Source organism: Orcinus orca, chromosome 9, assembly GCF_937001465.1.
Source record: "Orcinus orca chromosome 9, mOrcOrc1.1, whole genome shotgun sequence".
Lineage (NCBI taxonomy): Eukaryota > Metazoa > Chordata > Mammalia > Artiodactyla > Delphinidae > Orcinus > Orcinus orca.
The window spans coordinates 22368265-22395134 of NC_064567.1; the positions used below are offsets into that span (position 1 = coordinate 22368265).

At 40.1% G+C, this 26870-nt stretch overlaps 1 protein-coding gene across 3 annotated transcripts in view; it reads left to right on the forward strand.

The window, feature by feature from the left end:
* UBE2H (ubiquitin conjugating enzyme E2 H) overlaps positions 1–26870 on the forward strand; it is a 101147-nt gene that overhangs the window by 17953 nt on the left and 56324 nt on the right. The window contains exon 1 of one of the 3 annotated variants that reach the window (XM_049714513.1): positions 5308–5846. The exons of the other annotated variants lie outside the window; for them this stretch is intronic. Coding sequence (XP_049570470.1) covers positions 5821–5846 — 26 coding nt within the window. The 5' untranslated portion in view covers positions 5308–5820. Of the gene's footprint in view, positions 1–5307; positions 5847–26870 lie in introns of those variants that run through there. 3 annotated transcript variants of the gene reach the window in all.

Below are 26870 nucleotides of genomic sequence, written 5' to 3' on the forward strand. Positions count from 1 at the left end.
CCAGAAAAAGCACTTAGGGCAACCAGCTGTTTGTTTGTTTTTAATTGAATGCCATTTGAACTTGAAAGTATGACTGACTGACAAACTATGGTTATTCAGACTTGGATGTTTGTCAGACATTTTCTCAGAAGGGAACAAAGTGAGCCCATCACTTTAAGGAAAACTGATAGTGTGTGTTGCTGATGATAATATACAAACTTTAAAGTGAAAATCAGAATTTGGGAAAACTTGTATCTGCCACCACATGCTTGACAGTTGTCTAATACTTAGACATTTCTGATGAGATCAGTGGTGATATTAACATAATTTTTTGATATTGTGTGATGAAATGTGCCAGTGTTTGGAAGATCTGTATAAGTCAGTGAACCAGTATTTTCTGAACAGCTAATGCATGATAGAAAAATCATGCTTGGATAAAAGATCTGTTTAAAATACAAGGTGGACTAGTGGATTTTAATGTAACAATATGAAAATTTCATTGGTACTATTTCAGATGCCACATTGCAGTTAGCTTTTAGGAATCTACCACTTGTCAAGTTTTGGTGTAATATCAGTGAAGAACGTCCAGAATTTTCTGAAAAGTCTGTTGAAGTATTCTTCTCTTTCCTAACTACATTCAAAACATATTGTACCAGATTGAATGCAGAAGCAAATTTGAGAATCCAGCTCACTTCTAATTAAGCCAGACATCAAAGAGATTTGTGAAATTGTTTTTTCTTTTGGAAATTAGTTATTTTTTTCATAAAGATGATATGTTAACGTGTAAGATTTATTAGTACTTTGTAAAAATATTTATTTCTTTATTTACTTATTTGGCTCCGCCGATTCGTAGTTGTGGCAGGAAGGATCTTCGCTGCGGCGCACAGGATCTTTTTTTTTTTTTTTTTTTTTTTTGCGGTACGTGGGCCTCTCACTGTTGTGGCCTCTCCCGTTGCGGAGCGCAGGCTCCGGACGCACAGGCTTAGCGGCCGTGGCTCACGGGCCCAGCCGCTCCGCGGCATGTGGGATCTTCCCGGACCGGGGCACGAACCCGCGTCCCCTGCATCGGCAGGCAGACTCTCAACCACTGCACCACCAGGGAAGCCCGCACAGGATCTTTTAGTCACGGCATGCGGGATCTAGTTCCCTGACCAGGGGTCAAACCTGGGCCCCCTGCATTGGGAGCGCAGATTCTTAACCGCTGGACCACCAGGGAAGTCCCTTATTAGTACTTTTAAGTGAATTAATGTTTTAAATTTTTTACGTGGTAAATATCAATAGATATTTCCACATAAAGAAGCTCTTTGGGGTCATCAATTTTATAAGTGAAAAGGGTGCTAAGACCAAAAAGTTCGAGAACTGCTACTCTAACAAATGTGTGTCAGTTGAGAGGTTGTCATGTTGTTATGAAGTCTAGGATGCACTTTATTTGTATATAGCATAGTGTTGGCAAAATAGTAGGTTCTCTAATAACATATTTGAATCAGATTGAATTGTACAGTAAACCATGTAAATACATATTTAGCCAAGAAGGAAAATTGATGTGTGAAGATGGCAAGTGATTTTATGATAGTAAAGAATGTCAGGTTTACATCATATTTCACAGATTCTAAGACATTTTTTCCCTTAACGTCTTTGAAACTGAGAAGTCTTAGAATTGATCGTGAGTCGGTTTGATTGTCAGCTGTTTTCTTTCTTGGTGTGTCGTAGATGTGATGAAATAAGGTAGTGCTTGTTGTGTGGAGATGAGGAGGAAACACGTTGGATAGCAGTTTACTTCTTGGGCTACAGTATATGCTGCATTAAATGTTTTTGTCAGGCACTGAGTTGACTATGGGCAGTTGACAGTGGGCCCATTGTCAGAATATTCCATTCATAAAGCAGTTATCTTTATTCCAAGCTGGAAGACTAGACTCTAATGCTGGAATTCAGGCTTTTAAGATAAAACGTAGAACATGATATAAATTTGGGGTTTTTTTATATGTAAAGTTTTTTGTTTTTCTATTTAATCATATTGTTGATGGACCATAATGGTGAGTATTGAGTTATTCCCATTTCTGTTGTAAAGCAGGCTTTGGAAGGTTTTACTGTGTAGCTCTTAGAAAATGAATGAAGAAGAGTAGCAGAATTAAATTTTTTTAAATTCTTTTGATTAAAAAAATTTTAAATCTATTAATACTTTACTGAAGCTTGAGGAATTCACAAGTTCACTTTTGGCGTCTGTTATTCTGAATCTGAACGCTGTTAATATTTATTCTGCATGGTTTTATCAGGACCTGGGAGGTACAGATGCTCATTTCTTCATCTTTAGAGCTTTTTCTGTTCTCTTGAATAGGTCTAGTAAATGATAAGTTACTGGGTTCTATTATTAACCTTGTGCCTCTGTTTAATTCTATAAAAAAAAGAATAGGACCATAATACGAAGATTAAAAGATACTGTACAAATAAATAACAAAGGCATCCTTAAAAATAAGTTTAAGGCTTCCCTGGTGGTGCAGTGGTTAAGAATCCGCCTGCCAGTGCAGGGGACACGGGTTCGAACCCTGGTCCGGGAAGATCCCACGTGCCACGGAGCAACTAAGCCCATGCACCACAACTACTGAGCCTGCGCTCTAGAGCCCGCAAGCCACAACTACTGAGCCCGCGTGCCACAGCTACTGAAACCTACGTGCCTAGAGCCCATGCTCCTCAACAAAAGAAGCCACCACAATGAGAAGCCCACGCACCACAACGAAGAGCAGCCCTCACTCACTGCAACTAGAGAAGGCCTGCACGTAGCAACGAAGACCCAATGCAGCCAAAAATAAATTAATTAAAAAAAAAAAAGTTTAAAAAGAGGGTAGGAGCTTGGAAAAGTAAGGAGTTGAGTCTATTCAAGAAGGCTTCTGGAGGAAGCTGAATTTCATAGAGACAGGAGGTAAGTAAGCAAAAAGGTACCTGTGGGGATGGCAGGTGGTTGGTGGCTTAGACTGATGAAAGGATCAGAGGTTGTAAATTATTTGTCACTGTAAGTATGTATGTACTAGAGTGCAGTGTGTGTGACCATGATTACGTGGGTTGCTGTAAGGTGAACAGGCTGAGTCTTGTTGCTTTTTATCATCTAATGGACACTCTGGAACCAGTAGGGCCACACCTGTTATTTGCTGGAAGTATGATCTCTCATCTTTAGTCAACCAAAGAAGGACTCTTGGTAAAGAATTTACTCACATAGGTTGTTGAAATCTGGTCATGGATTGGCAGGATTTTAATGGTGTTAGTAGAAGGGAATACATGGATTTTATGGCAAGTTATATAAGAATGATTAAGATAGTATTTTGAAATGCATATACTTTTTTTTTTTTCTTTTCATGATACGCAGGCCTCTCACTGTTGTGGCCTCTCCCGTTGTGGAGCACAGGCTCCGGAAGCTCAGGCTCAGCGGCCATGGCTCACGGGCCTAGCCTCTCCGTGGCATGTGGGATCTTCCCAGATCGAGGCACGAAATCGTGTCCCCTGCATCGGCAGGCGGACTCTCAACCACTGCGCCACCAGAGAAGCCCCTAAGCTCAGCTTTTAAATTAGAGTTTAAATTAGCTGTTACAGCTGCACATCTTTTAAAAATTCAGCACTTAGGGCTTCCCTGGTGGCGCAGTGGTTAAGAATCCATCTGCCAATGCAGGGGACGCGAGTTCGAGCCCTGGTCCGGGAAGATCCCACATGCCGCAGAGCAGCTAAGCCCGTGCGCCACAACTACTGAGCCTGTGCTCTAGAGCCCACGAGCCACAGCTACTGAAGCCCGCATGTCTAGAGCCCATGCTCTGCAACAAGAGAAGCCACTGCAATGAGAAGCCCGCGCACCTCAGCAAAGAGTAGCCCCCGCTCGCCGCAACTAGAGAAAGCCCGCGTGCAGCAATGAAGACCCAACACAGCCAAAAGTAAAATAAATGAAATAAATAAATTTTTTAAAAAATTTAGCAGTTTACATAGAATTAACTTGAAGTGTACTCCCATATTCATTGAATTGATTTTTTAAAGCAAGGTGACCAAATGGAGCCTAGATTAGCATTCATTGTATATGTATTTTTTTTTTACACAAACTGCAAAGGTAGGATACATTTTAGTAAAATTTCAGCTGGATGTGATTTTGGAATAGATTCTTTGGATTAACTGAAAATTGAGCAGAAGAAACCCTTTTGATTTGAATCTATATTAAAATCTTTTAAAAATAGATTAATCCATTTTTCTGCCCTCAGAAAATGTGGAATGGTAAATACAATTGGACCCTCAAGATTAAAGACCAGAGGCAGTGATATAGTCATCCTAATAGAAAAATGATAGTGGCTGCCACAGAGGCTGTTGAATCAATTAAGTGAGACTGTGTACCTAGAGCTTAACACAGTGTCTGATATGTAAGCATTTCAAATGTTAGCTTTAAAGAAAAATGTGTATGTATTGATTTGGAGCTATAGACACCAGGACATTTGCAAGATTACTTTTTTTTTCTTTTGATTTATTCTAGTTATTTACTCATTTAGAATGTTTTTAAAATGACGAATTATTTTGAGCACCACAACAAATATGAGGAGTAAGATAATGATAGTAAAAGAGGTTTTGTCAGGTCTTAACATATTGCCTTATTTGCTTCAGAGAATTCATTTTTAAAAAGAAGTAAGACCTGAAGTTACATTGAATCCCCCTGTGAAATACTCCCAGATTCTACTTCCTTCCCTCGCTTATGAAATAGAGGTAGCTACTATGTTGAGTTATCTTTCCAATCATTTTAAAAGACTTTCTTATATATGTACATATCCATAAATATGTAGCATTGTCTTGCATGGTTAAATAAATGATAGCATACATTTTAGTTCAGTATTACTTTTGAGATTTGATGTTGATAGAAGTAGATCTACTTCATTTGTAACTCATTTTTTTTTCCATTATACCGTTTATTACTAATCATCATTCTTGTTGGTACTCTTATTGCTGTCGTGATGGTCAGGGGGAGCCATGCATCTCTGGTGCTCTCCATTTGTAACTCATTTTTAATTCGTTTGTAAAAGTTACATGCATATACCACATTTTACTTATCCATTTTGTTAATTTTCATTTAGGTTATTTCCTGATTTTCACCATTATATATAGTGCTGTAAAGAACATTTATGAATGTCTTTTTGAGCACATATGTGTTTCTCTACGACAGTGTTTTTAGACTTTTTTGTTCATTGGACACAATAAGAAATATACTTTACAGTGAGACACAGCATATATATATATATATATATACACACACACACACACCATATATATATATATATACACACACACACACACACACAGAAATTTTACTTTTATAATAATATTTACTCTGAAAAAAAGTTTAGGCATACACCCTTGAGATATCTCTCTGAAAAAATGCTAATCATGCTCTACTTTTGACAAATAATGGCCCAGTGTATTTAACCTGAAGTAGAATTGCTGGTCTTAATGGTGCACATCTTCAGCTTTGCTAGAGATGAAAACATTACTCTTCGAAGTGGTCGTACCAGGCTTTACATTTCAGCAGCATGTGAGACTTTCTGTTTACTCATATCCACACCAGCACTTGTCTAGCTTTCTAATGTTTGCCAGTCTAATGAATGTGTTATGGTATCCTAATGTTTTCTCAGCCTGTTTCTAATCAAATATTTTGAGTGCCTTTTCTCTGTCAGACCTTCTGCAAAGCAGGAAAGATGCTACCAAGACAAGTGAGACATGGCTTCTCTGTTCTAGGAGAGAGAGGTGAACTTTGTCGATCTATGAGTAGCAGAGGGACACAGAGGAAGGGGCAATTTGCAGCCCACTTGGGTATTTTTGTTGCGAGGGATGAAGCTTGACCTTGGTCTTGAAAGGTGAGTAGGCATTTTCAGACAGCACATAACAGTTGAAGGACATTACACGTGGAGAGGAGGGAACTAGGCAAAGGAATAGAGCTGTAAAACCACATCATTCAAAGAACTTAGTGTTAATGACTGTGCGTAGGGTCCCAGCATTGGGAGGCCAAGGGAGAGGCAGAGGAGAATCTGCAGACGTATGGGCAGGCTGAAGGAGTTAAGTACTGCAGGCATCCATAGTCACTGGTGAAAGTTTTAAGCGCAGGGTATTAGCAGGAGATTTTTTTAAGTCTAGAAATGAATTTGTGTATTTTAAAAGTTAATCTAGTTTTTGTTTTAATTTCAGTTTCAAACTCATTAGCTTGTCTCTTTTTTTTTTTAAGATCTTTATTGGAGTATAATTGCTTTACAATGTTGTGTTAGTTTCTGCTGTATAACAAAGTGAATCAGCTATATGTATACATATATCCCGATAACTCCTCCCTCTTGCGTCTCCCTCCCACCCTCCTTATCCTACCCCTCTAGGTGGTCACAAAGCACGGAGCTGATCTCCCTGTGCTATGTGGCTGCTTCCCACCAGCTATCTATTTTACATTTGGTGGTGTATATATGTCTATGCCACTCTCTCACTTCTTCCCAGCTTACCCTTCCCCCTCCCCGTGTCCTCGAGTCCATTCTCTATGTCTGCGCCTTTATTCCTGTCCTGCCCTTAGGTTCTCCAGAACCACATTTTTTTTTTTTTTTTTTTTTTTTTAGATTCCATATATATGTGTTAGCATATGGTATTTGTTTTTCTCTTTCTGACTTACTTCATTCTGTATGACAGACTCTAGGTCCATCCATCTCACTGCAGATAACTCAATTTCGTTTCTTTTTATGGCTGAGTAAAGTTCCATTGTATATATTTGTGCCCCACCTTCTTTATCCATTCATGTGTCAATGGACACTTAGGTTGCTTCCATGTCCTGGCTATTGTAAATAGTGCTGCAATGAACATTGTGGTACATGACTCCTTTTGAATTACGGTTTTCTCAGGGTATATGCCGAGTAGTGGGATTGCTGGGTCATATGGTAGTTCTATTTTTAGTTTTTTAAGGAACCTGCATGCTGTTCTCCATAGTGGCTGTATCAATTTACATTCCCACCCACAGTGCAAGAGGGTTTCCTTTTCTCCACACCCTCGCCAGCATTTATTGTTTGTAGATTTTTTTGATGATGGCCATTCTGACCGGTGTGAGGTGATACCTCATTGTAGTTTTGGTTTGCATTTCTCTAATGATGAGTGATGTTGAGCATCCTTTCATGTGTTTGTTGGCAATCTGTATGTCGTCTTTGGAGAAATGTCTGTTTAGGTCTTCTACCTGTTTTTGGATTGGGTTTTGTTTTTTTTTTTTGATACTGAGCTGCATGAGCTGCTTGTATATTTTGGAGATTAATCCTTTGTCAGTTGCTTCGTTTGCAAATATTTTCTCCCATTCTGAAGGTTGTCTTTTTGTCTTGTTTATGGTTTCCTTTGCTGTGCAAAAGCTTTTAGTTTCATTAGGTCCCATTTGTTTGCTTTTGTTTTTATTTCCATTTCTCTAGGAGGTGGGTCAGAAAGGATCTTGCCGTGATTTATGTCATGGGGTGTTCTGCCTATGTTTTCCTCTAAGAGTTTGAAAGTGTCTGGCCTTACATTTAGGTCTTTAATCCATTTTGAGTTTATTTTTGTGTATGGTGTTAGGGAGTGTTCTAATTTCATTTCTTTTACATGTAGCTGTCCACTTTTCGCAGCATCACTTACTGAAGAGGCTATCTTTTCTTCATTGTATATTCTTGCCTCCTTTCTCAAAGATAAGGTGACCATATGTGCGTGGGTTTATCTCTGGGCTTTCTCTCCTGTTCCATTGATCTATATTTCTGTTTTTGTGCCAGTACCATACTGTCTTGATTACTGTAGCTTTGTAGTATAGTCTGAAGTCAGGGAGCCTGATTCCTCCAGCTCCATTTTTCTTTCTCAGGATTGCTTTGGCTATTTGGGGTCTTTGTGTTTACATACAAATTGTGAAATTTTTTGCTCTAGCTCTGTGAAAAATGCCATTGGTAGTTTGATAGGGATTGCATTGAATCTGTAGATTGCTTTGGGTAGTAGAGTCATTTTCACAGTGTTGATTCTTCCAATCCAAGAACATGGTATAGCTCTCCATCTGTTTGTATCATCTTTGATTTCTTTCATCAGTGTCTTATAGTTTTCTGCATACAGGTCTTTTGTCTCCTTAGGTAGGTTTATTCCTAGGTATTTTATTCTTTTTGTTCCAATGGTAAATGGGAGTGTTTCCTTAGTTTCTCTTTGAGATTTTTCATCATTAGTGTATAGGAATGCAAGAGATTTCTGTGCATTAATTTTGTATCCTGCTACTTTACCAAATTCATTGATTAGCTCTAGTAGTTTTCTGGTAGCATCTTTAAGATTCTCTATGTATAGTATTATGTCATCTGCAAACAGTGACAGTTTTACTTGTTTCCGATTTGTATTCCTTTTATTTCTTTTTCTTCTTTGATTGCTGTGGCTAAAACTTCTAAAACTATGTTGAATAAGAGCGGTGAGAGTGGGCAGCCTTGTCTTGTTCCTGATCTTAGTGGAAATGGTTTCAGTTTTTCACCATTGAGAACGATGTTAGCTGTGGGTTTGTCATATGTGACCTTTATTATGTTGAGGAAAGTTCCCTCTATGCCTACTTTCTGGAGGGTTTTTTATCATAAATGGGTGTTGAATTTTGTCAAAAGATTTTTCTGCATCTGTTGAGATGATCATATGGTTTTTCTCCTTCAGTTTGTTAATGTGGTGTATTACGTTGATTGATTTGTATATGTTGAAGAATCCTTGCATTCCTGGGATAAACCCCACTTGATCATGGTGTATGATCCTTTTAATGTGCTGTTGGATTCTGTTTGCTAGTATTTTGTTGAGGATTTTTGCATCTGTGTTCATCAGTGATATTGGCCTGTAGTTTTCTTTTTTTGTGGCATCTTGGTCTGGTTTTGATATCAGGGTGATGGTGGCCTCGTAGAATGAGTTTGGGAGTGTTCCTCCCTCTGCTGTATTTTGGAAGAGTTTGAGAAGGATAGGTGTTAGCTCTTCTCTAAATGTTTGATAGAGTTCGCCTGTGAAGCCATCTAGTCTGAGGCTTTTGTTTGTTGGAAGATTTTTAATCACAGTTTCAATTTCAGTGCTTGTGATTGGTCTGTTTATATTTTCTATTTCTTCCTGGTTCAGTCTTGGAAGGTTGTGCTTTTCTAAGAATTTGTCCATTTCTTCCAGGTTGTCCATTTTATTGGCATATAGTTGCTTGTAGTAATCTCATGATCCTTTGTATTTCTGCAGTGTCATTTGTTACTTCTCCTTTTTCATTTCTAATTCTGTTGATTTGAGTCTTCTCCCTTTTTTTCTTGGTGAGTCTGGCTAATGGTTTATCAATTTTGTTTATCTTCTCAAAGAACCAGCTTTTAGTTTTCTTGATCTTTGCTATTGTTTCCTTCATTTCTTTTTCATTTATTTCTGATCTGATCTTTATGATTTCTTTCCTTCTGCTAACTTTGGGTTTTTTTGGTTCATCTTTCTCTAATTGCTTTAGGTGTAAGTTTAGGTTGTTTATTTGAGATTTTTCTTGTTTCTTGAGGTAGGATTGTATTGCTATAAACTTCCCACTTAGAACTGCTTTTGCTGCATCCCATAGGTTTTGTGTTGTGTTTTTGTTGTCATTTGTTTCTAGGTATTTTTTGATTTCCTCTTTGATTTCTTCAGTGATCTCCTGGTTATTTAGTAGCGTATTGTTTAGCCTCCATGTGTTTGTATTTTTTACAGTTTTTTTCCTGTAATTGATTTCTAGTCTCATAGTGTTGTGGTTGGAAAAGATGCTTGATATGATTTCAGTTTTCTTAAATTTACCAAGGCTTGATTTGTGACCCAAGATATGATCTATCCTGGGGAATGTTCCCATGAGCACTTGAGAAGAAAGTGTACTCTGTTGTTTTTGGATGGAATGTCCTATAAATATCAGTCAAGTCCATGTTGTTTAATGTGTCATTTAAAGCTTGTGTTTCCTTATTTATTTTCATTTTGGATGATCTGTCCATTGGTGAAAGTGGGATATTAAAGTCCCCTACTATTGTGTTACTGTTGATTTCCCCTTTTATGGTTGTTAGCATTTGCCTTATGTATTGAGGTGCTCCTATGTTGGCGCATAAATATTTCCAATTGTTATATCTTCTTCTTGGATTGATCATTATGTAGTGTTCTTCTTTGTCTCTTGTAATAGTCTTTATTTTAAAGTCTGTTGTGTTTGATATGAGAATTGCTACTCCAGCTTTCTTTTGATTTCCATTTGCATGGAATATCTTTTTCCATCCGCTCACTTTGAGTCTTTATGTGTCCCTAGGTCTGAAGTGGATCTCTTGTAGACAGCATATACACAGGTTTTGTTTTTGTATCCATTCAGCCAGTCTGTGTCTTTTGGTTGGAGCATTTAATCCATTTACATTTAAGGTAATTATCGATATGTATGTTCCTATTACCATTTTCTTAATTGTTTTGGGTTTGTTATTGTAGGTCTTTTCCTTCTCTTGTGTTTCCTGCCTAGAGAAGTTGCTTTAGCATTTGTTGTAAAGCTGGTTTGGTGGTGCTGGATTCTCTTAGCTTTTGCTTGTCTCTAAAGGTTTTAATTTCTCCATCGAATCTGAATGAGATCCTTGCTGGGTAGAGTAATCTTGATTGTAGGTTTTTCCCTTTCATCACTTTAAATATGTCCTGCCACTCCCTTCTGGCTTGCAGAGTTTCTGCTGAAAGATCAGCTGTTAACCTTATGGGGACTCCCTTGTATGTTATTTGTTGCTTTTCCCTTGCTGCTTTTAATATTTTTTCTTTGTATTTAATTTTTGATAATTTGATTAATATGTGTCTTGGTGTGTTTCTCCTTGGATTTATCCTGTATGGGGCTCTCTGTGCTTCCTGGACTTGACTATTTCCTTTCCTGTATTAGGGAAGTTTTCAAGTATAATCTCTTCAAATATTTTCTCAGTCCCTTTCTTTTTCTCTTCTTCTTCTGGGACCCCTGTAATTGGAATGTTGGTGCGTTTAATGTTGTCCCAGAGGTCTCTGGGACTGTCCTCATTTCTTTTCATTCTTTTTTCTTTATTCTGCTCTGTGGTAGTTATTTACATATTTTATCTTCCACATCATTTATCCATTCTTCTGCCTTAGTTATTCTGCTGTTGACTGCTTCTAGAGAATTTTTAATTTCATTTATTGTGTTGTTCATCATTGTTTGTTTGCTCCTGAGTTCTTCTAGGTCCTTGTTAAACGTTTCTTGTATTTTCTCCATTCTATTTCCAAGATTTTGGATCATCTTTACTATCATTACTCTGAATTCGTTTTCAGGTAGACTGCCTATTTCCTCTTCATTTGTTTGGACTGGTGGGTTTTTACCTTGCTGCTTCATCTGCTGTGTATTTCTCTGTCTTCTCACTTTGCTTAACTTACTGTGTTTGGGGTCTCCTTTTTGCAGGCTGCAGGTTTGTAGTTCTGTTGTTTTTGGTGTCCGCCCCCAGTGGGTAAGGTTGCTTCACCGGGTTGTGTAGGCTTCCTGGTGGAGGGGACTGGTGCCTGTGTTCTGGTGGATGAGCCTGGATCTTTCTGGTGGGCAGGACTGCATCTGGTGGTGTGTTTTGGGGTGTCTGTGAACTTATTATGATTTGGGGCAGCCTCTCTGCTAATGGGTGCGGTTGTGTTCCTGTCTTGCTAGTTGTTTGTCATGAGGTGTCCAGCAGTGGACTTGCTGGTCATTGAGTGGCACTGGGTCTTAGCATTGAGACAGAGATCTCTGGGAGAGTTCCCATCGCTTGATATTACATGGGGCCAGGAGGTCTCTGGTGGTCCAGTGTCCTTAACTTGGCTCTCCCACCTCAGAGGCTCAGGCCTCACACCCGACTGGAGCACCAAGACCCTGTCAGCCACACGGCTTACGTGTAAATGGGTTAAATTCTCCAATCCAACGACACAGGGTGGCCAGCCTTCTGCACTCTGCTCGGTCTTCCAGCCAGGTGTTGTCCTCCAGCCCTAGTCGATAATGGAGAGCCTGCTTTGGATCCAGGTCCAGCTGCATTCCCTAGTGTCTAGAAGAAGCAGCCGACGCCCCCATCCTCCCCTGTCCCTGCTGCAACTCGTCATGATCCTGGAGTGCCTGAGGCTCCACCCCCTCATGCTCTAGCTTGTCTCTTATTTATTATTGCCCATTTGAAACAAAGATGATAGAAATTGATATTTTTTCCTTCGAACTGGAGTTGGTCACTTGCTTTCCAAAATAGAAATAATTATAGCGTAGCACATGATGCATTTGCTCTCATCCATGCTCCTTGGTTTTAAGTGGGACAGCAGATGGTCTTCACAGTATTTTATTTCTGTTATCAAATAGGTATAGGTTTGCACAGAGATGGTAATTTTAAGAATTTGTGGTTTTGGACAATGCCTTTTGTAAGGAATTTTCAGTCTTCATGTCTTTCGCTACATCATAGCAAATATTGTGTAGTTGAAAGAACTTCTTTAGGAAGCTTGAGTGCTTTTTGTCAGCCAGCTCTGTGTGTATGTGTGTGTGTATAGGTGATCTGAGAGGTCTTTTGGGGGTCCTTGCCGCTTTTGGCATTCCTCGGCTGCCAGTTCTTTTTCATGGGAGTATTTGTCTTGCTTTAAGGCATGGAAGTTGAGGCCTCCCAGCACCTAATTTAAATGGAAGCGATTTTAGAGACCAGGTTGGAGAGAGTTACAGTATTTTGAAAAACTCCCTGCCTTAAAAGAATGAATGTTAAACATCTAGCACAGAACAGTCAGCACTTGTAACAGATCTCACACTTGTGTTAGTTTTAAGGAGAGTGTTCAGAGGTATGTTCATTGAGTTGCTGGGGCAACACTGAGTACTGCATAGATATTATTTTTAATTTAGGAAAATCATTTGCAAGTAGATTCTTAAACGAACTTTTCTAAACCTTACAGTTCAAAGTCTTAGTTGTCTTTCCTAGCTGCTTGATACCCTAAAAATACCCGGTTCCCTCCATGAGATCTCTAAAAGGGCTTTTTATTAGTATAGGACTTAATCCAGGGAGAACTCTAATGGAGAGGACCATGCCTGGGATTAAAAGAACTAGAAGTTTGTGTTGCCCAGTCATCCTGCCTGTGTCCTTTCCTCTCAGAACCTCCCACAGTGTTGATTCTCTCAGCCTCATCATCTCTTAATCACCCACCCAGCCTCCAACACACATACATACACAGTTACAGGTGGGGAAGGAGTAGGGATATGAGGGTCTGTCCTCGGGGTAGGAGCTAGGTCTGTTGTATTTACTTACCGCCTCTAGCAAATGTAATACATGTTAACATCTTGGCAGCAGAAGTAGGCTGGGTCATTTGGATACAAGGTGACTGTTCTAAAATAAACAAAATGAAACAGCATAATCTTGAATTCGTGGGCAACATGTGAGACTGAGCAAATGAGACTTTTGCAGGTGGTTTGGCCATTAACTGTGAGCATGCTAGGAGTATGTTAGGCAAGTGGATAGGATGTTCTCTGTGTGTACTGTATAACCTTGAAGACTTGCATCTATTTCCATTTCCCCAGGAATGAAATCTAAAACAGAAAAGCTACTTCTTAGCTTTCAAAACAAAAGTGAAGTTTATAATCTGAACTAGACTGTTGCATAGTGCTGGAGAGGATGGCTCTGTTCCCGGGTTTGATTTTTGGTGAGGATTTCCCTTTTTAAAAAATTCTGTTAGAAGTTGAACATAGATAAATGGTTTTGAAAAAATGAGAGGAAAGCCCAGGACATTGATCACTGTGCATATTCTATAGCAAATGGCTGAGAAATTTAACCAAATCTGTTGAGGTCTGTATAAGCTGAGCATTTTCTTTTTTTAATAAATTTATTTATTTATTTATTTATGGCTGCATTTGGTCTTCATTGCTGCACACGGGCTTTCTCTAGTTGCGGTGAGCGGGGGCTACTCTTTGTTGTGGTGCGCGGACTTCTCGTTGCAGTGGCTTCTCTTGTTGCGGTGCGCAGGCTCTAGGCACGCGGGCTTCAGTAGTTGTGGCATGCAGGCTCAGTAGTTGTGGCATGCAGGCTCAGTAGTTGTGGCTTGCGAGCTCTAGAGCAGAGGCTCAGTAGTTGTGGTGCGTGGGCTTAGTTGCTCTGCGGCATATGGGATCTTCCCGGACCAGGGCTCGAACCCGTGTCCCCTGCATTGGCAGGTGAATTCTCAACCACTGTGCCACCAGGGAAGCCCAAGCTAAGCATGTTGATTTCTGTAGTAGATAAAGCCAGTGTCATATCTGAAGACTGTTTTCCTATTTTTTTTAGATCCCTTTGGAACTGGATATATTTAATGGCAGAGGATTTCTACGTTAAGCCAGTTATAGTGCCCATCGAAACTTTGTGTTTAGAGTATGAGAGTTCTGGACTAAATAAATGTGATTATCTGCCTATAAAAAAATCGCTAAAGTCATTTGAAGAAAAATGAACAGGTGCAGGAATATAAGCCATTTGAAAATGTAAAGTGCATTTGAGAAAGCTTTCTGAGAGTCAGAGTGTTTTATGGATTTCTTGTCATTAATAATTGAACTTGGTGTGAAAGACACATTTTAGTTGGATGGACTTACAAGGCTTGTAAAGGACAAGGAATTTTTTTTATTATAGAATGTCTTTGCATTGCCTGTGATCTATTTCTGTATCTTGAGCTAATGATTGAAAGAAAAATCTGTGGAACTCAGTACTATTATGGCTTTTGAGTTGGGGGTGGGACTTAAAGGTGACTGCGTGTTGGGGGCAGGGGGAGTTCTTTTGAAAGATAGGCAGACTGGGGTCGTGGGCCACTTAGCCTGTTTGCTTCTGCTTTGGCCACAGGTGCAGGCAGGCTGTTTTACAAAGAGTTAAAGTTCTGCTTCTAAACAGATGCCTTTCCAGTGTTTCTTCCTGGCTTTCTGAAAACCATATGTGGGGGGAAAGAGTCTTGTTCTGTTTAAAGGTTAAGGGCGTTGCCTGCCTGAAAGCACCAATAGTATTATTTAATATTTATTTTAAGGTTTGAGGCAAGAGATGAAGAAAACTTCCCGACATTAACAAAATGGAGCCAAGCCACCGTTTTTTTTTTTTCGGGTGGAGGGAATGTTTTTCTACTACTACTCCTATAAAGCTGTAAAAGTTAATTTCATATCCTCAGGGAAAGATGTTGCTTCCCTTAAAGATCTGTTCTAGAGGGTTGGAAGTTGACTTGTCATTTGGTCTGTAACTTAAACTGATAAAAAGGTTTTTTGAGTGTTTACTGTGTGCCAGGCCTTGTGCTTTAGCACTTTGGATATCTTGCTTAATCCTCAAAAAACCCCAATAAGTAGATCCTATTGTCATTTTTCCTGTTTCACAGATGAGAAACCTGAGGTTTAGGCTCCAGTCTCATGCCAACTAAGTTGCAGAGCTGGGTGATAAACTCAGGCTCTCTGACTCTGAGCCACTAAACTCACACTGTAGTACTGGTATTTCCCCAGACCACGTGGCAAGGAGGGGGTGGTCTTATTTCCTGGAGGGAGTGGACTCAGAGAAGGTACGTAATTTACTGTCATAAGGCTGGTGTTGAAACCAGAATTCAAACCTGGGTCGGTTTGAAGTGAACACCCGTGTTCTTTCCACTAAGTGTATTGTATTACCTCTTAGAGTACATTACTGTAATATCTGATTTACTAAGATCTTTTTATTTCTTGTGTTGGCTGCCCTCAGTTTAGAGAGGGAGTTGTTTAAAAAGTTCATTTGTGAGGTGGTGGTTTGGAACTCAGAATACATTGTCTGCTGGCAACAAGTGTTGTACCTGGTTATGGTTCCAAGGCCAGAGCCCCTTGGGACAATCGATATGCTTCACCTTCTTTACGCTGTGATACCAACCTGGGTTCTAAGACCTGCTTTGAGTTCCAAGGGAGTAAGAGAAGCAGATATGTGTTCCTAGTTGTTTCCAGGTTCCGTTTGTCCCTTTACAGATGTTACCTCCCTTGGTGTAGGTAACAAACTATAAAGTATGGGGTTGAGGATAAGTGTGGAGCCTCTGAGGTCAGACCTGGTTCTGATTGTGACTGCACTAGTTACTGGTTCTCCCACCCACTCTCTACTAGGTGACCTGAGATGAGCCTTAACCTTTCTAAGGCTGAGTTTCCTCATCTGTAAAATGGATGGGTACCGTCATTGTAGGGTTAGAATGAGACAAAGCATTAGGTGCTCAGCATAGTATCTGGACATGGAAGGTGTTCTGGAAATGATGGCAGTGGTGATGGAGATGGTGATGATTTATTCTCCTTCGTGGGCCATCTCTTCTGTTACCAAAGGTTTTTGTAGTGGTGAATATTTTCTGGAGTAGACTGTGGTGTAACATTCTGAATTGGGTATAAGGTAAAGTTTGGGATTCCCTTTATTTTGTAGTCATGTAAATAAGTAAATTGCCTCGGAATTTAAATACTACAGTATTCTCAAATTATATGTTGTAAATTTTTGTATACTTTAAAACCTTGATTTTAATTGGAAATACATTGGTTGATGAAAGGCTTTGATACTAACAACTTTCATGAGCCTTTTAAGTTTTTGTTGCATTTAAATATAAATATAATGGACTTTTTGTTTTTCAAGTGGAGAAACTGAGGTAGGAAGTAGGGATGGACTTTTGTCCAAGGGCCAAAAAGTAAATATTTTAGGCTTTGTGGGCCACACAGTCTTTTTTGCAGCTCTGCTCAACTCTGCTATTGCAGCACAGAAGCCACCATCAACAATTCACAAATGGATGGGCTTGGCCTGGTACAATAAAATTGTATTTATAATAACAGATGATGGGCCATAGTTTGTGCACCCCTGGACTAAAGAAACATATTCAGTTCTATCTCATTGTAAAGCCCTACCTTGGTCCTACATCTCTCTCTGTAGGCTAATGTAGATTTATTAAAGGTTGGTTTTCCCATGGGCTTTATCCTCATTCTTCTTTTCACATAACACTTCCTTTACCATAAAATGATTCATATATACACATCTTCAGTTGAATTGTTTCCCAATCTCTAAATTAGTATAGCTGCCTGCCTTCCAACTTCTCTCCAAGAATATCCCAACAAGCCCCTTAACATGTCTGATACTGATTTTAGTACTGTAGCCTTCAAAATCAGACTGTAGTCTTTTTATGTGTTCACTCATCTGTTACCCAAGTGGGAAACATAGATATTCCCTTAACTCCTCCCTCATCCTCTTTATTCTGCCCCTTTGAAATCTCTACTCTCTCCCCTTCTCTCCATCCCTACCACCACTTCTTTATTCAGGCACTCATCATATACGTGGACTGTTGCAAATCATCTCACAACTTCAGAGCTCCCTATGTCTAGCCTCTGTCTCCTTCCAGTCTGCCTCTCGTTTTGCTGCTAGAGTGATCCTGTTTTTAGTACATTTGATCATGCCACTTCCTGCTTAAAACCCCTCAGTTGTCTTTAGTCTCTGTGGTTTAAAGCCTAACCTTAGTATAAAAGTCAATTCAATAGAGAGGTATTGCCTCCTTACTTGACAGTCTGAGATGTGGTGCTGCACCCACCCTGCAGTACGCCAGCCTTCTTAGAAGACAGTTCCTAACTGTTCTACATAGTTCCTTTCTCTTCTTCTGGCTAACTTTGGTTTATTCTTTAGTTTTCACCTTAGGCTTTGCATCTTTCTCAAACACCCCATCTCCATATTTGCCTTAGATGCTTTTCCTGCCTTCTACCTATTTTAATAGCACCCTTTATTTTCCCCTCAGATGAGCCGTTACCACTTTATTATCAGCTGTGCTTGTGGCTCCAACTCCCACCTCTTTCAAGCTGCCCCTTGGAGGATATATCCTGAATCTTTTATACCTTTACCCCTAGCTTCTTGTACATCTGGGTTTGGACATTTTGAAGAGTGGTAAATATTCATTAATAAAGAGGTGGGGACACATGTACATTTTTCTTTCCTTTTAGTGGGGGGGTTCTTATTTCTGCTCTTCCAGGGGAATTAAAAGCCTAAGGAAAGTGGCAAAAGGAAAAGATCCTTGGGCTAGGGTCTGTGGTACGAAGAATGCACAGTGGACAGGCCTGGGGCTTAGAACTGTCCCCTTACATGTTCTTCATGGCCTGGCAGCTCACTCCCTAGAGCAGTGGTGCTTCAAAGAATGTATGCATGTCTGATGAATACCTACTGCCCACTATCCCCACCCAGTTAGCAGTAGGGGCAGCGGATGTTCATGTCCTGTTGATTCTTCTACATGTATATTTCTTCTTTGCATTTCCAGTCATTTCTCCCACCTGACATTTTCTCCCTGTTCCTTCCATTTCAGAGTTCTTCATGATGATTCTTCTAATGTCTTATTTCCCTTCTTCTGAGAGAGGGGCTCTAGATGCAGCGAAGTTCAAATGATGATGATGTTAGCATCTCAGTGTACAACTCTGGATGCATTGGTACTTTCTAATAGAAATATTGATATAGATGAGGATTAACAATCCAAATAAAATAGTGTACTTCAGATATGAGTTAAATTGGCTTTTATTTGTGAGAAATTACATTCTGAGTTTTAAGAAATTTTGAAACAAAACTTAAGTCTGTTAGTTAAGGGCTTACCTGCTGTGGTGAAGTTACCATCATGCTGTACCCTTTGCTGTACCCCCCCTCCTTTAGTACCCCGATTTCTTAGCTTTGCAGATAGTGACCTAGAAGTTCTATAAAGGCGGCATTTCTTGGGAGGAACTCCAAGTTGGCCCCTCTGGAAGGTGGGTTGGAAAATGGGGAGGAGGTGCACATTTGTATTTCTCTGCAGTCAAATCAGAAAGGTTCAAACAATTATTTGCTGTCATATTTAGAGTACACTTTGCTGGTTTTGAGATTGAGTTTATGCAGATAGTTAGCTGGAGCCTCTAAAGAAGAAAGCTCTTTATTCTTAAATGACTGCTTAGTAATCTACATAACAAATGAGCCATTTTGCTTCAGAGATGTGAAATAGGCATCTATAAGTGAACAGTTTTTGAAACTAAAGTTGTTAAGACAAAGTTCATCTTTTCACAGTAGGGTTTCTCCAGAAAACCCTCTTTACTCTATTGAAATGCAGCTAGTTTGAACTAGGAAAGCATATTCCAATAATAGGCCCATGCAATTAGCCTTTACTATAATGGAGTGGATGCTGGAATTTTTTTGTGTATTATTATCATCAATTGATGTTAGTCCCAGGGGAACCGCATAATAGCTAGAAAACCTTGATTGAGAGATGCAGACAAAGGTTTCTTATTCATAGGCGTGCTTTAGTTCTTGAAACTAAATAAATGTTAGGCTCTTAAATCTTATACTTTTTTAGTAACCATCTGTCGATGGTTAAGATTAAGAATTGGTGCTTCAGAACTATGTCATTATTTTGAATTAGAAGAAAATGTTGTCACTTCATTTAGTGCCATATTCATACGAGACCTTGTGTAGAAATGACACAGTGGTGTGCTGGTGAATGCTGAACAACCACCTATGGGGGGATAAAGCCCTGATTTGTAGCATTTACTGATTTTTGAGGTATAAATATACTCCACCATGCCTGATTTCAGACTACAGATGGTGAGGTCACTGAACTTGAAGTTGGGAAGAGATGCATATAATCAGTTGGCTTCAGCACACTGCCAAATTCACCTCAGCCACTAAATGTTTAAAATCTTACAGCCGGTACTTTTAATACTTGTCTCATTCCTGACTGTACTTTTGTCCTTTATTTTCTAAAAACTAGCCTTATGGATGTATAACTTACGCACAACAAAATGTAGCAGTTTCAGATGTACAGCTTGATGAGTTTTGACGAATGTGTGCCCCGCCACAGTCTTGACACCTATTGCCTCTTCTGCGTGCAGTCGCCAGATGGATTTCCCCAGATCTTGCTTTGCATCCACTGCTCACCTGTGCCATATACTGTTCATACGATAACGTGCAGAATTCCGTAGCCTGGCGCTCAACCATCTTGCCTCTTGTTGGCTTCTCTGGCCTTGTTTACTATGGCTTGGCTACGTGAATCTCTTATTAAAAAACAAAACAAAACAAAAACTGTTCAGCTGGTTTCTAACACAGTTCCTGTATCTGTCCCTCTGCTCGTGTCTGTACCCTGCTTGCAACACTACTGTAACCTCACATTGCTCTTCTCTTGACTGTCCTGCCTTTCCGCAAATCTGGCTCACATCCCATTTTCTTCTTATACAATCAAGTCTTTAGTGATTACTCCCTCATTTGACCTATTGTACCACTGTTCGGCACTTAACTTTGCAACTTATATTGAAGTTCCAGATTTTTTATGGAGTAATTTGGTCTTCCCTAGCAAAGTTGTAAACTATGATAGGGTAGAAAATGTCGTACAGCTCAATTTTTAGCACGTGGCTTTGTTTAAAAAAAAAAAAGACTTAAGCGGTTCTTCTTTTTTTTTAAATTTATTTAGTTTTGGCTGTGTTGGGTCTTCGTTACTACACGCAGGCTTTCTCTAGTTGTGGCTGTGTTGTGGTGTGCAGGCTTCTCATTGTGGTGGCTTCTCTTTGTTGCAGAGCATGGGCTCTAGGCGCGCCGGCTTCAATTGTTGTGGCACGCGGGCTCTAGAGTGCAGGCCCAGTAGTTGTGGTGCACGGGCTTAGTTGCTCCGCAGCATGTGGGATCTTCCCGGACCAGGGCTCGAACCTGCGTTCCCTGCTTTGGCAGGGTGGATTCTTAACCACTGTGCCGCCAGGGAAGCCCAATAAATGGTTCTTGATGACAGTAATCTTTTCAGTGGCTCTTCCAAATCAGCTACCAACTCAGTGACACTGTTGGGGAGAATAGTACTGTGCTATATCATAGATCTCTTAGGGGATGAAAGTTTGGTTTGTCACGGAGTATAAATTTATAAATGGCCAGTAAAGTCTCTCAAAACCAGTGTTAGTCATTAAAATGCACAGTGGAGCTTTTATATCTGCCTTGAACATTCATCCAAAGGTGGTTAGCATCATGGACTTTGAACTTTTGGCAAGATTTAAACATTTAAAGTAGGTCCCAAAAGAAAATTCTTTGTTCCTTTCAACCAGCTTTATTTCACTTTTTGGAGTCCTAGTAAGAAGTCAGTAGGGTGTATCTCATTGATTTCCTTCCTGTTCCAGGAAGCCATATTATGGTATTCTGAAAGAACTTTTGTGTCTTTTTCAGTAACTTTACTGTAAGATTGTTTTTCTTTTTCTTTTACTTTCTCTGTGCAGATGTGCTTTGTAGAAATCTGACGTTGAAAGATAACCTAACAAATATTTAGGACAATTATAGGTGCCTTTCTCTATTTCACAGCCTACCTTGCCGGTTTCTTTTCTTCCATCCTTTAAATAATGGATTTACTCAGGTTCCTCATCTTTTGGTAGCTGACATGCCTTTCTTGGGTGATTTCATCTATTGGTGCCCAAATACAAGTATCTCCAAATTTTAAAAATTCCGTATCTCTTGAGTTCCAGTCTTGGATAGGCAAATGCTTACTGGATATCTCCAATTACCTGGCCTTCAGAGACCACAGATTCAACATGTCCTAAATGGGACATCTTCTACAAGTCTAATGCCCTCTCTTACTGCTGATGCTGTCTTGCTGAATGGTATCACCATCCCCAAATAACTGAAGCCTAAAACCTTGGAATCATCCTTGGCATGTCCCTCTTCCCTCACCTTCCATATCAGTCAGATTCACCTCAAACATTTCCCTTAAATCCTTTTCCTTAACTCTGTTTGAAGTCAGGCTAACCTCATGCTTTGTTGGGAGGGTGACTTCCCCACCCCCCAAGTCTTTAATTGGTGAACTAAGAGCAGATCCACTTCCCTGGCTTCAGATTAACTGAGCTCATGAGTCTGAAATTGGAAAGCTAGTATATAATTTTCAGTGTGTTCTCTCCTAGACATAGCCAGGAGCCCATACCATAATTAGAGAAGGTTATCTGAGAAGGAATCAGAACAAAAGCTAAATCAAATGTTTAATGGCTTGTCACGATCAGATGATACGATACCACTGTCTCATAACAGGGAGATCCCTTGTGACCAAAAAACTCATCTATGAGCAAAGGCTCCTCCTCTCCTGCCTAGTTGCTTCACTGGCCCCTGCCAGCCTTTCTCTTTTTTAATTCTTCTTCAGTGCTTGCAGGGGAGACCATTGCTGTTGAATACCTTGTTTCTTTACATGTATGAATACATTCTTTCTGGCTCTGCTTGAATCTTGTTTTGTGGCAAACCAGGCTTTCTCTTTTAGATGGCTTGCACCCCTCTCTTACTAGTCATTATGTGTTGATCTTGAGTTGAAGTTTGAGGGCCTTCTTATTTCTTGTGTTTGGAGAAAACTTCATTGTAGCTGCTGAGAGCAAAAGGCTAATCTCCCCTTGGGTTCAGCTGGCAACGTTACCTCCTGAAAACACCCTCTCCCTTCCCCACCCTCCTGGGTTTGGAGCATCCTCTGTATACTTCCTTCGCACCTCTGGGTAACCCTTATCATAACACTCATTTATTTCACCGTTTGGTAGTTGGTTGCCTGTCTGTTTCCCCATAAGAACTTGAGCTGTCTGAGGGCTGATCCCACTGTCTAGCATGGTGCCTGGCACCCATTTACATAATTCACTTTAACCAGTGTTTGTTGAGCACCGACCATAAGCTAGACAAAGAATAAGTCAGATTAAGGTTCCCTGCCATCTTGGAACTTAGATTTTCTGGAGGTGAGGGAGGATGTAAACAGACAAAATAGTACTGTGGTAAGACATACAAGGAAACAGACAGTGGGCTGAAGTAGAGAATAGTTGGGGGTCTGTTGGGGTATGTACTTCAGGTGATAAGAAAGATTGCTGAGGAAGTGGCATTTAAGACACACCATAAAGGATAAGAAGAAGCAAGCTATCTGTAGAAGTAAAGAAGTCAGGGCTAGCCAGAAGTAGCCATTGCAAAGGCCCTGAGGAGGGCAAGAGCTTGTTTCAGGAAATGAAAGACCAGTGTAGCTAGAAACAAAGGAAGAATGGGCCATGAATGTACTGTGTCGGTCATATTATGGGCTCGGATGAGTGAAATAAGACAACTGTTGATACAGTGATTCACATAGGTTAAGATTTGTTTGGAACTAGAACTTGGTTATTTGTTAGAACTTGTGATTCTAAGTTTTCTTTTTGCATATTCCTTTCTGGAAAGTGAATTTTCACAAATAATGATTGAAAGAGAACTGAGAATTTCAGTCTTCTGTGAAACATAGCCTACAATTGGCCAAACACTCATAGGAAGTTCCTTTTTATGCCTAAGTTTCTATCCCTAGGGAGCCTATAGTACAGCCAGATAAGCCTTCTATATCATACTGAGCATTTTCACTTAGTCTTACTGACTCATTATTTTCTGCTGGTTGATCTACTATTTCAGCACAACTCTTGAGATAAATATTATTAATTTAATATGATATCCTCATCTGAAAACCAATTCAGGATAAGCATAGCTGATTTAAACTTGTATGAGTACATTTTGTTTTGTACTCATGAATTTTGAATTATAATGATTGAGGTAACTTTAAAATACTATTTAAAAAACTATATTTTGGGGCTTCCCTGGTGGCACAGTGGTTGAGAATCTGCCTGCCAATGCAGGGGACACGGGTTCAAGCCCTGGTCTGGGAAGATCCCACATGCCGCGGAGCAACTGGGCCCATGAGCCACAACTACTGAGCCTGCACGTCTGGAGCCTGTGCTCTGCAACAAGAGAGGCCGCGACAGTGAGAGGCCAGCGCACCGCGATGAAGAGTGGCCCCCGCTCGCCGCAACTAGGGAAAGCCCTCGCACAGAAACGAAGACCCAACACAGCCAAAAATAAAATTAATTAATTAATTAATTAAAAAACAAACAAAGAAACTATATTTTGGGGGCTTCCCTGGTGGCGCAGTGGTTAAGAATCTGCCTGCCAATGCAGGGGACATGGGTTTGAGCCCTGGTCCGGGAAGATCCCACATGCCACGGAAGAACTAAGCCCGTGCGTCACAACTGCTTAGCCTGCGCTCCTGAGCCCACATGCCACAACTACTGAGCCCACGTGCCACAACTACTGAAGCCCGCATGTCTAGAGCCCATGCTCTGCAACAAGAGAAGCCACCACAATGAGAAGCCTGCGCACCGTGACGAAGAGTAGCCCCGGCTTGCTGCAGCTAGAGAAAGCCCACACACAGCAACAAAGACCCAGTGCAGCCATAAACAAATAAATAAATCTATATTTTTAAAAACTATATATTTTTAAAAACTATTGTTTGGATTTTTGGTAGGTGCAAGACTACTTTCCTTCCCTTCTCATCCATTTTGTGCCTTTCTCTGCCCAGGTTGCTTAAGCACTATTGGGCTTAATGGGGAGCAGAATCCTGAGTAGGTAGACAATGAGTAGCAGCTCTACCACTTACCTTGGAAGGCGTCACAGACTGGACATACCTTCATCTTTATAGTGGAAGAAGTACCTGCATGATAGGCATTGAGAGGATTAAATGAAGTAATATATGTATGACACTAACATCTCTTTGTAGAGGCTTGGTAAGTATTTGGCACCTATTAACCTTCAACTACCCTGTGCATAAATATGATTATCTCCACTTTTGTACAGGCGGGAAAAGCAAGCCTTAGAGAACATTCACTTGCTCTAGGCTGGTGCTTCTCAAACTTTTATGTGCACACAAATTAATGGCAAATATTTTTAAAGTGCAGATACCGGTTCAGTTAGTCTGGAATGGGACCCAGTTTCTGCATTTCTAACAAGTTTGCCACCTTGAGTAGTTAGACCCTAGGCTACTTACCTAGAAAGTGGTGGAGCTGGGCCTGAAACCCAGGTTTGCTCTATTCCAAAGCCTTCCACCACCCAGAGAACTTCCCTAACTCTCACCAGTGGAACAAGAGTTTTATTGAGGGACCCGTAAGTTGGTTATTTAATAATTTCTTAGACTAGTGAGAATCTGAAGTTGTATTTTATTCATTAGTTCAACATTTACTTAGAATGTTTAATGTGCTGTATCCCCTTTTTAAAGAAGTGTAGGGCTAGATTAAAAATGGGGAAATATTACTTCATATTGTCTATTGGACAATTATTTGGTGTCTCATCACCTTACACTTAAATGTCCCATATTGCTCTTACCCCACCCCCAATCTGCTCCTCTTCCTGCCTTCCCTTTTATTTATGTTAGAACAGTGTCATCTACCTCAACAGATACTCTTGAGTCCTCTCTCCCCTCACGTATAATTAGTCACGAAGTTCTTTCAGTTCTCAGAATCTTGTTGAAATGTGGCTTCCTCTCCAGCCCCCTGCTCTCTGTCAGCTCTTACCTGTTCTTGCTCATCAGGTCCCAGCTGGCCTTCCTCCCATCATGGTCTCCCAGACTGCTCCGCAGTCTCTCTGGAGTTAGTCTTCCTAAATCAAGACAAGTCTGAGCATGCTACACCCCTTTCCAAAAGCTCTGGTCTGTGTAGACAGTGCTGGATGGCTAAGAGCACAGACTTGAACTAGCCTGCCTGGGTTTCATCCCTAGCTCTACAACTTACTGGCCGTGTGAGCCTGAGCAGGTTACTTAGCCTGTCTTTGTAATAATAACTTGTCTCCCTGGGCTGTTGTAAGGGTTATAAGTTAGTACAGAAGGCTTAGAATGGTGTTCAGTGCATTGTAACTGCTGAAAGGGTAGCTGTTGTTAATATTGGTGACTAAAGGGGAAGTAGCAATTTTTAAAATTCGGAAGGGGCTGCACCATCATGGAAGTTGGGCTGAATGCTATCTTTGGAACAAATTATAGGTTAATAATCCCCTCATTGGCAATTGCTAACGTCAATGTATTAAGGACCTAGGCATATTAAAGGTAAAAAGTCATTGTGTACTTAACTCTTCTCAAAATTGAAGAGCCGTAATTTCAGCTTTGTAGGTTAGTAACTAAGGTAGATTAGACTAATAGATGTACCTTGTTAAATCTGAGGCTATTGTTTTGGAAGTATTAATGATAATAGCAAATACTGAGCCTTTCCTTAATCTATGATATATTTACTATTACTCCCTTTATACATTGAGGGAAACCAAGGCACAGAGAGGTTAAATGGTCTGCCCAAGACCCATATGGCATCTTGAGATTCAAACTAATGAGCCCACTCTCTAACCACTAGAATTCCAGACTTACTGTGAAATCTCTGTTCCTGGGAAAGAGCCGTCTTCCTTTGGGGAAGTGGTGCTCTGCAACTGGGTGATCTGGTAAAACCGAGTGGCAGAGGTAGGTAGGACTTCTTTGCCGTCCTGTCAGTCTCCAGCATGTGCCCCTGCAGTCCTGGATTTTACTCTGTAAATAATGCTGATGTTGGATATTCTTTTTCTTTTAAAGTGATGTTAGTGGTTTTAGCAGAAAAATTCTTAATTACTCTTGGGCAGAGTGCGGTCAGGTACTGATCCCTGTCTGGCTTCCTTCTGTCAGCTGGGATGTTCATGAGTCACCTTCCTTGGCTGTCCAGCCAGTGTCAGCTTGGGGAATGCATGGTACCTGATCAAGCCAAAGAGTGAGGCAGGTAAATTTACGAGGGGAAACATTCGAATACAGATATTCATCTTGATGGGTTTAAACATCAAGAGACAATTCTGTCAGAGTTGAGGGACAAATAATGATAGATACATTGGTTTCTTGTTTGCTTAGTTATTTAAGCAGTGATTATTTCCTTGAGAAAAAATACTGAAAAGAAAAAATCTTATAGTACTGTATGGCTCAGCAGTGAATAATATTTACATGGTCATTACTACAAGATCTCTCATTTGTTTTAAATAGTCAGGGGTAAACTGTGTGGCTTTTAGTAAGTTGGAGACTAACATATTTCTTTAAATGTTAAATATCTGTTGTTGAAGTATTCAGATCTGTAATTCTTTTGTGAGAATTCATTATTTTGTATGCTGTAACAGCAAACGTAGTTTGGTCTAAAGAGAACTATTTAAAATATCAGATTCACCCAAGAAATAAGAAAT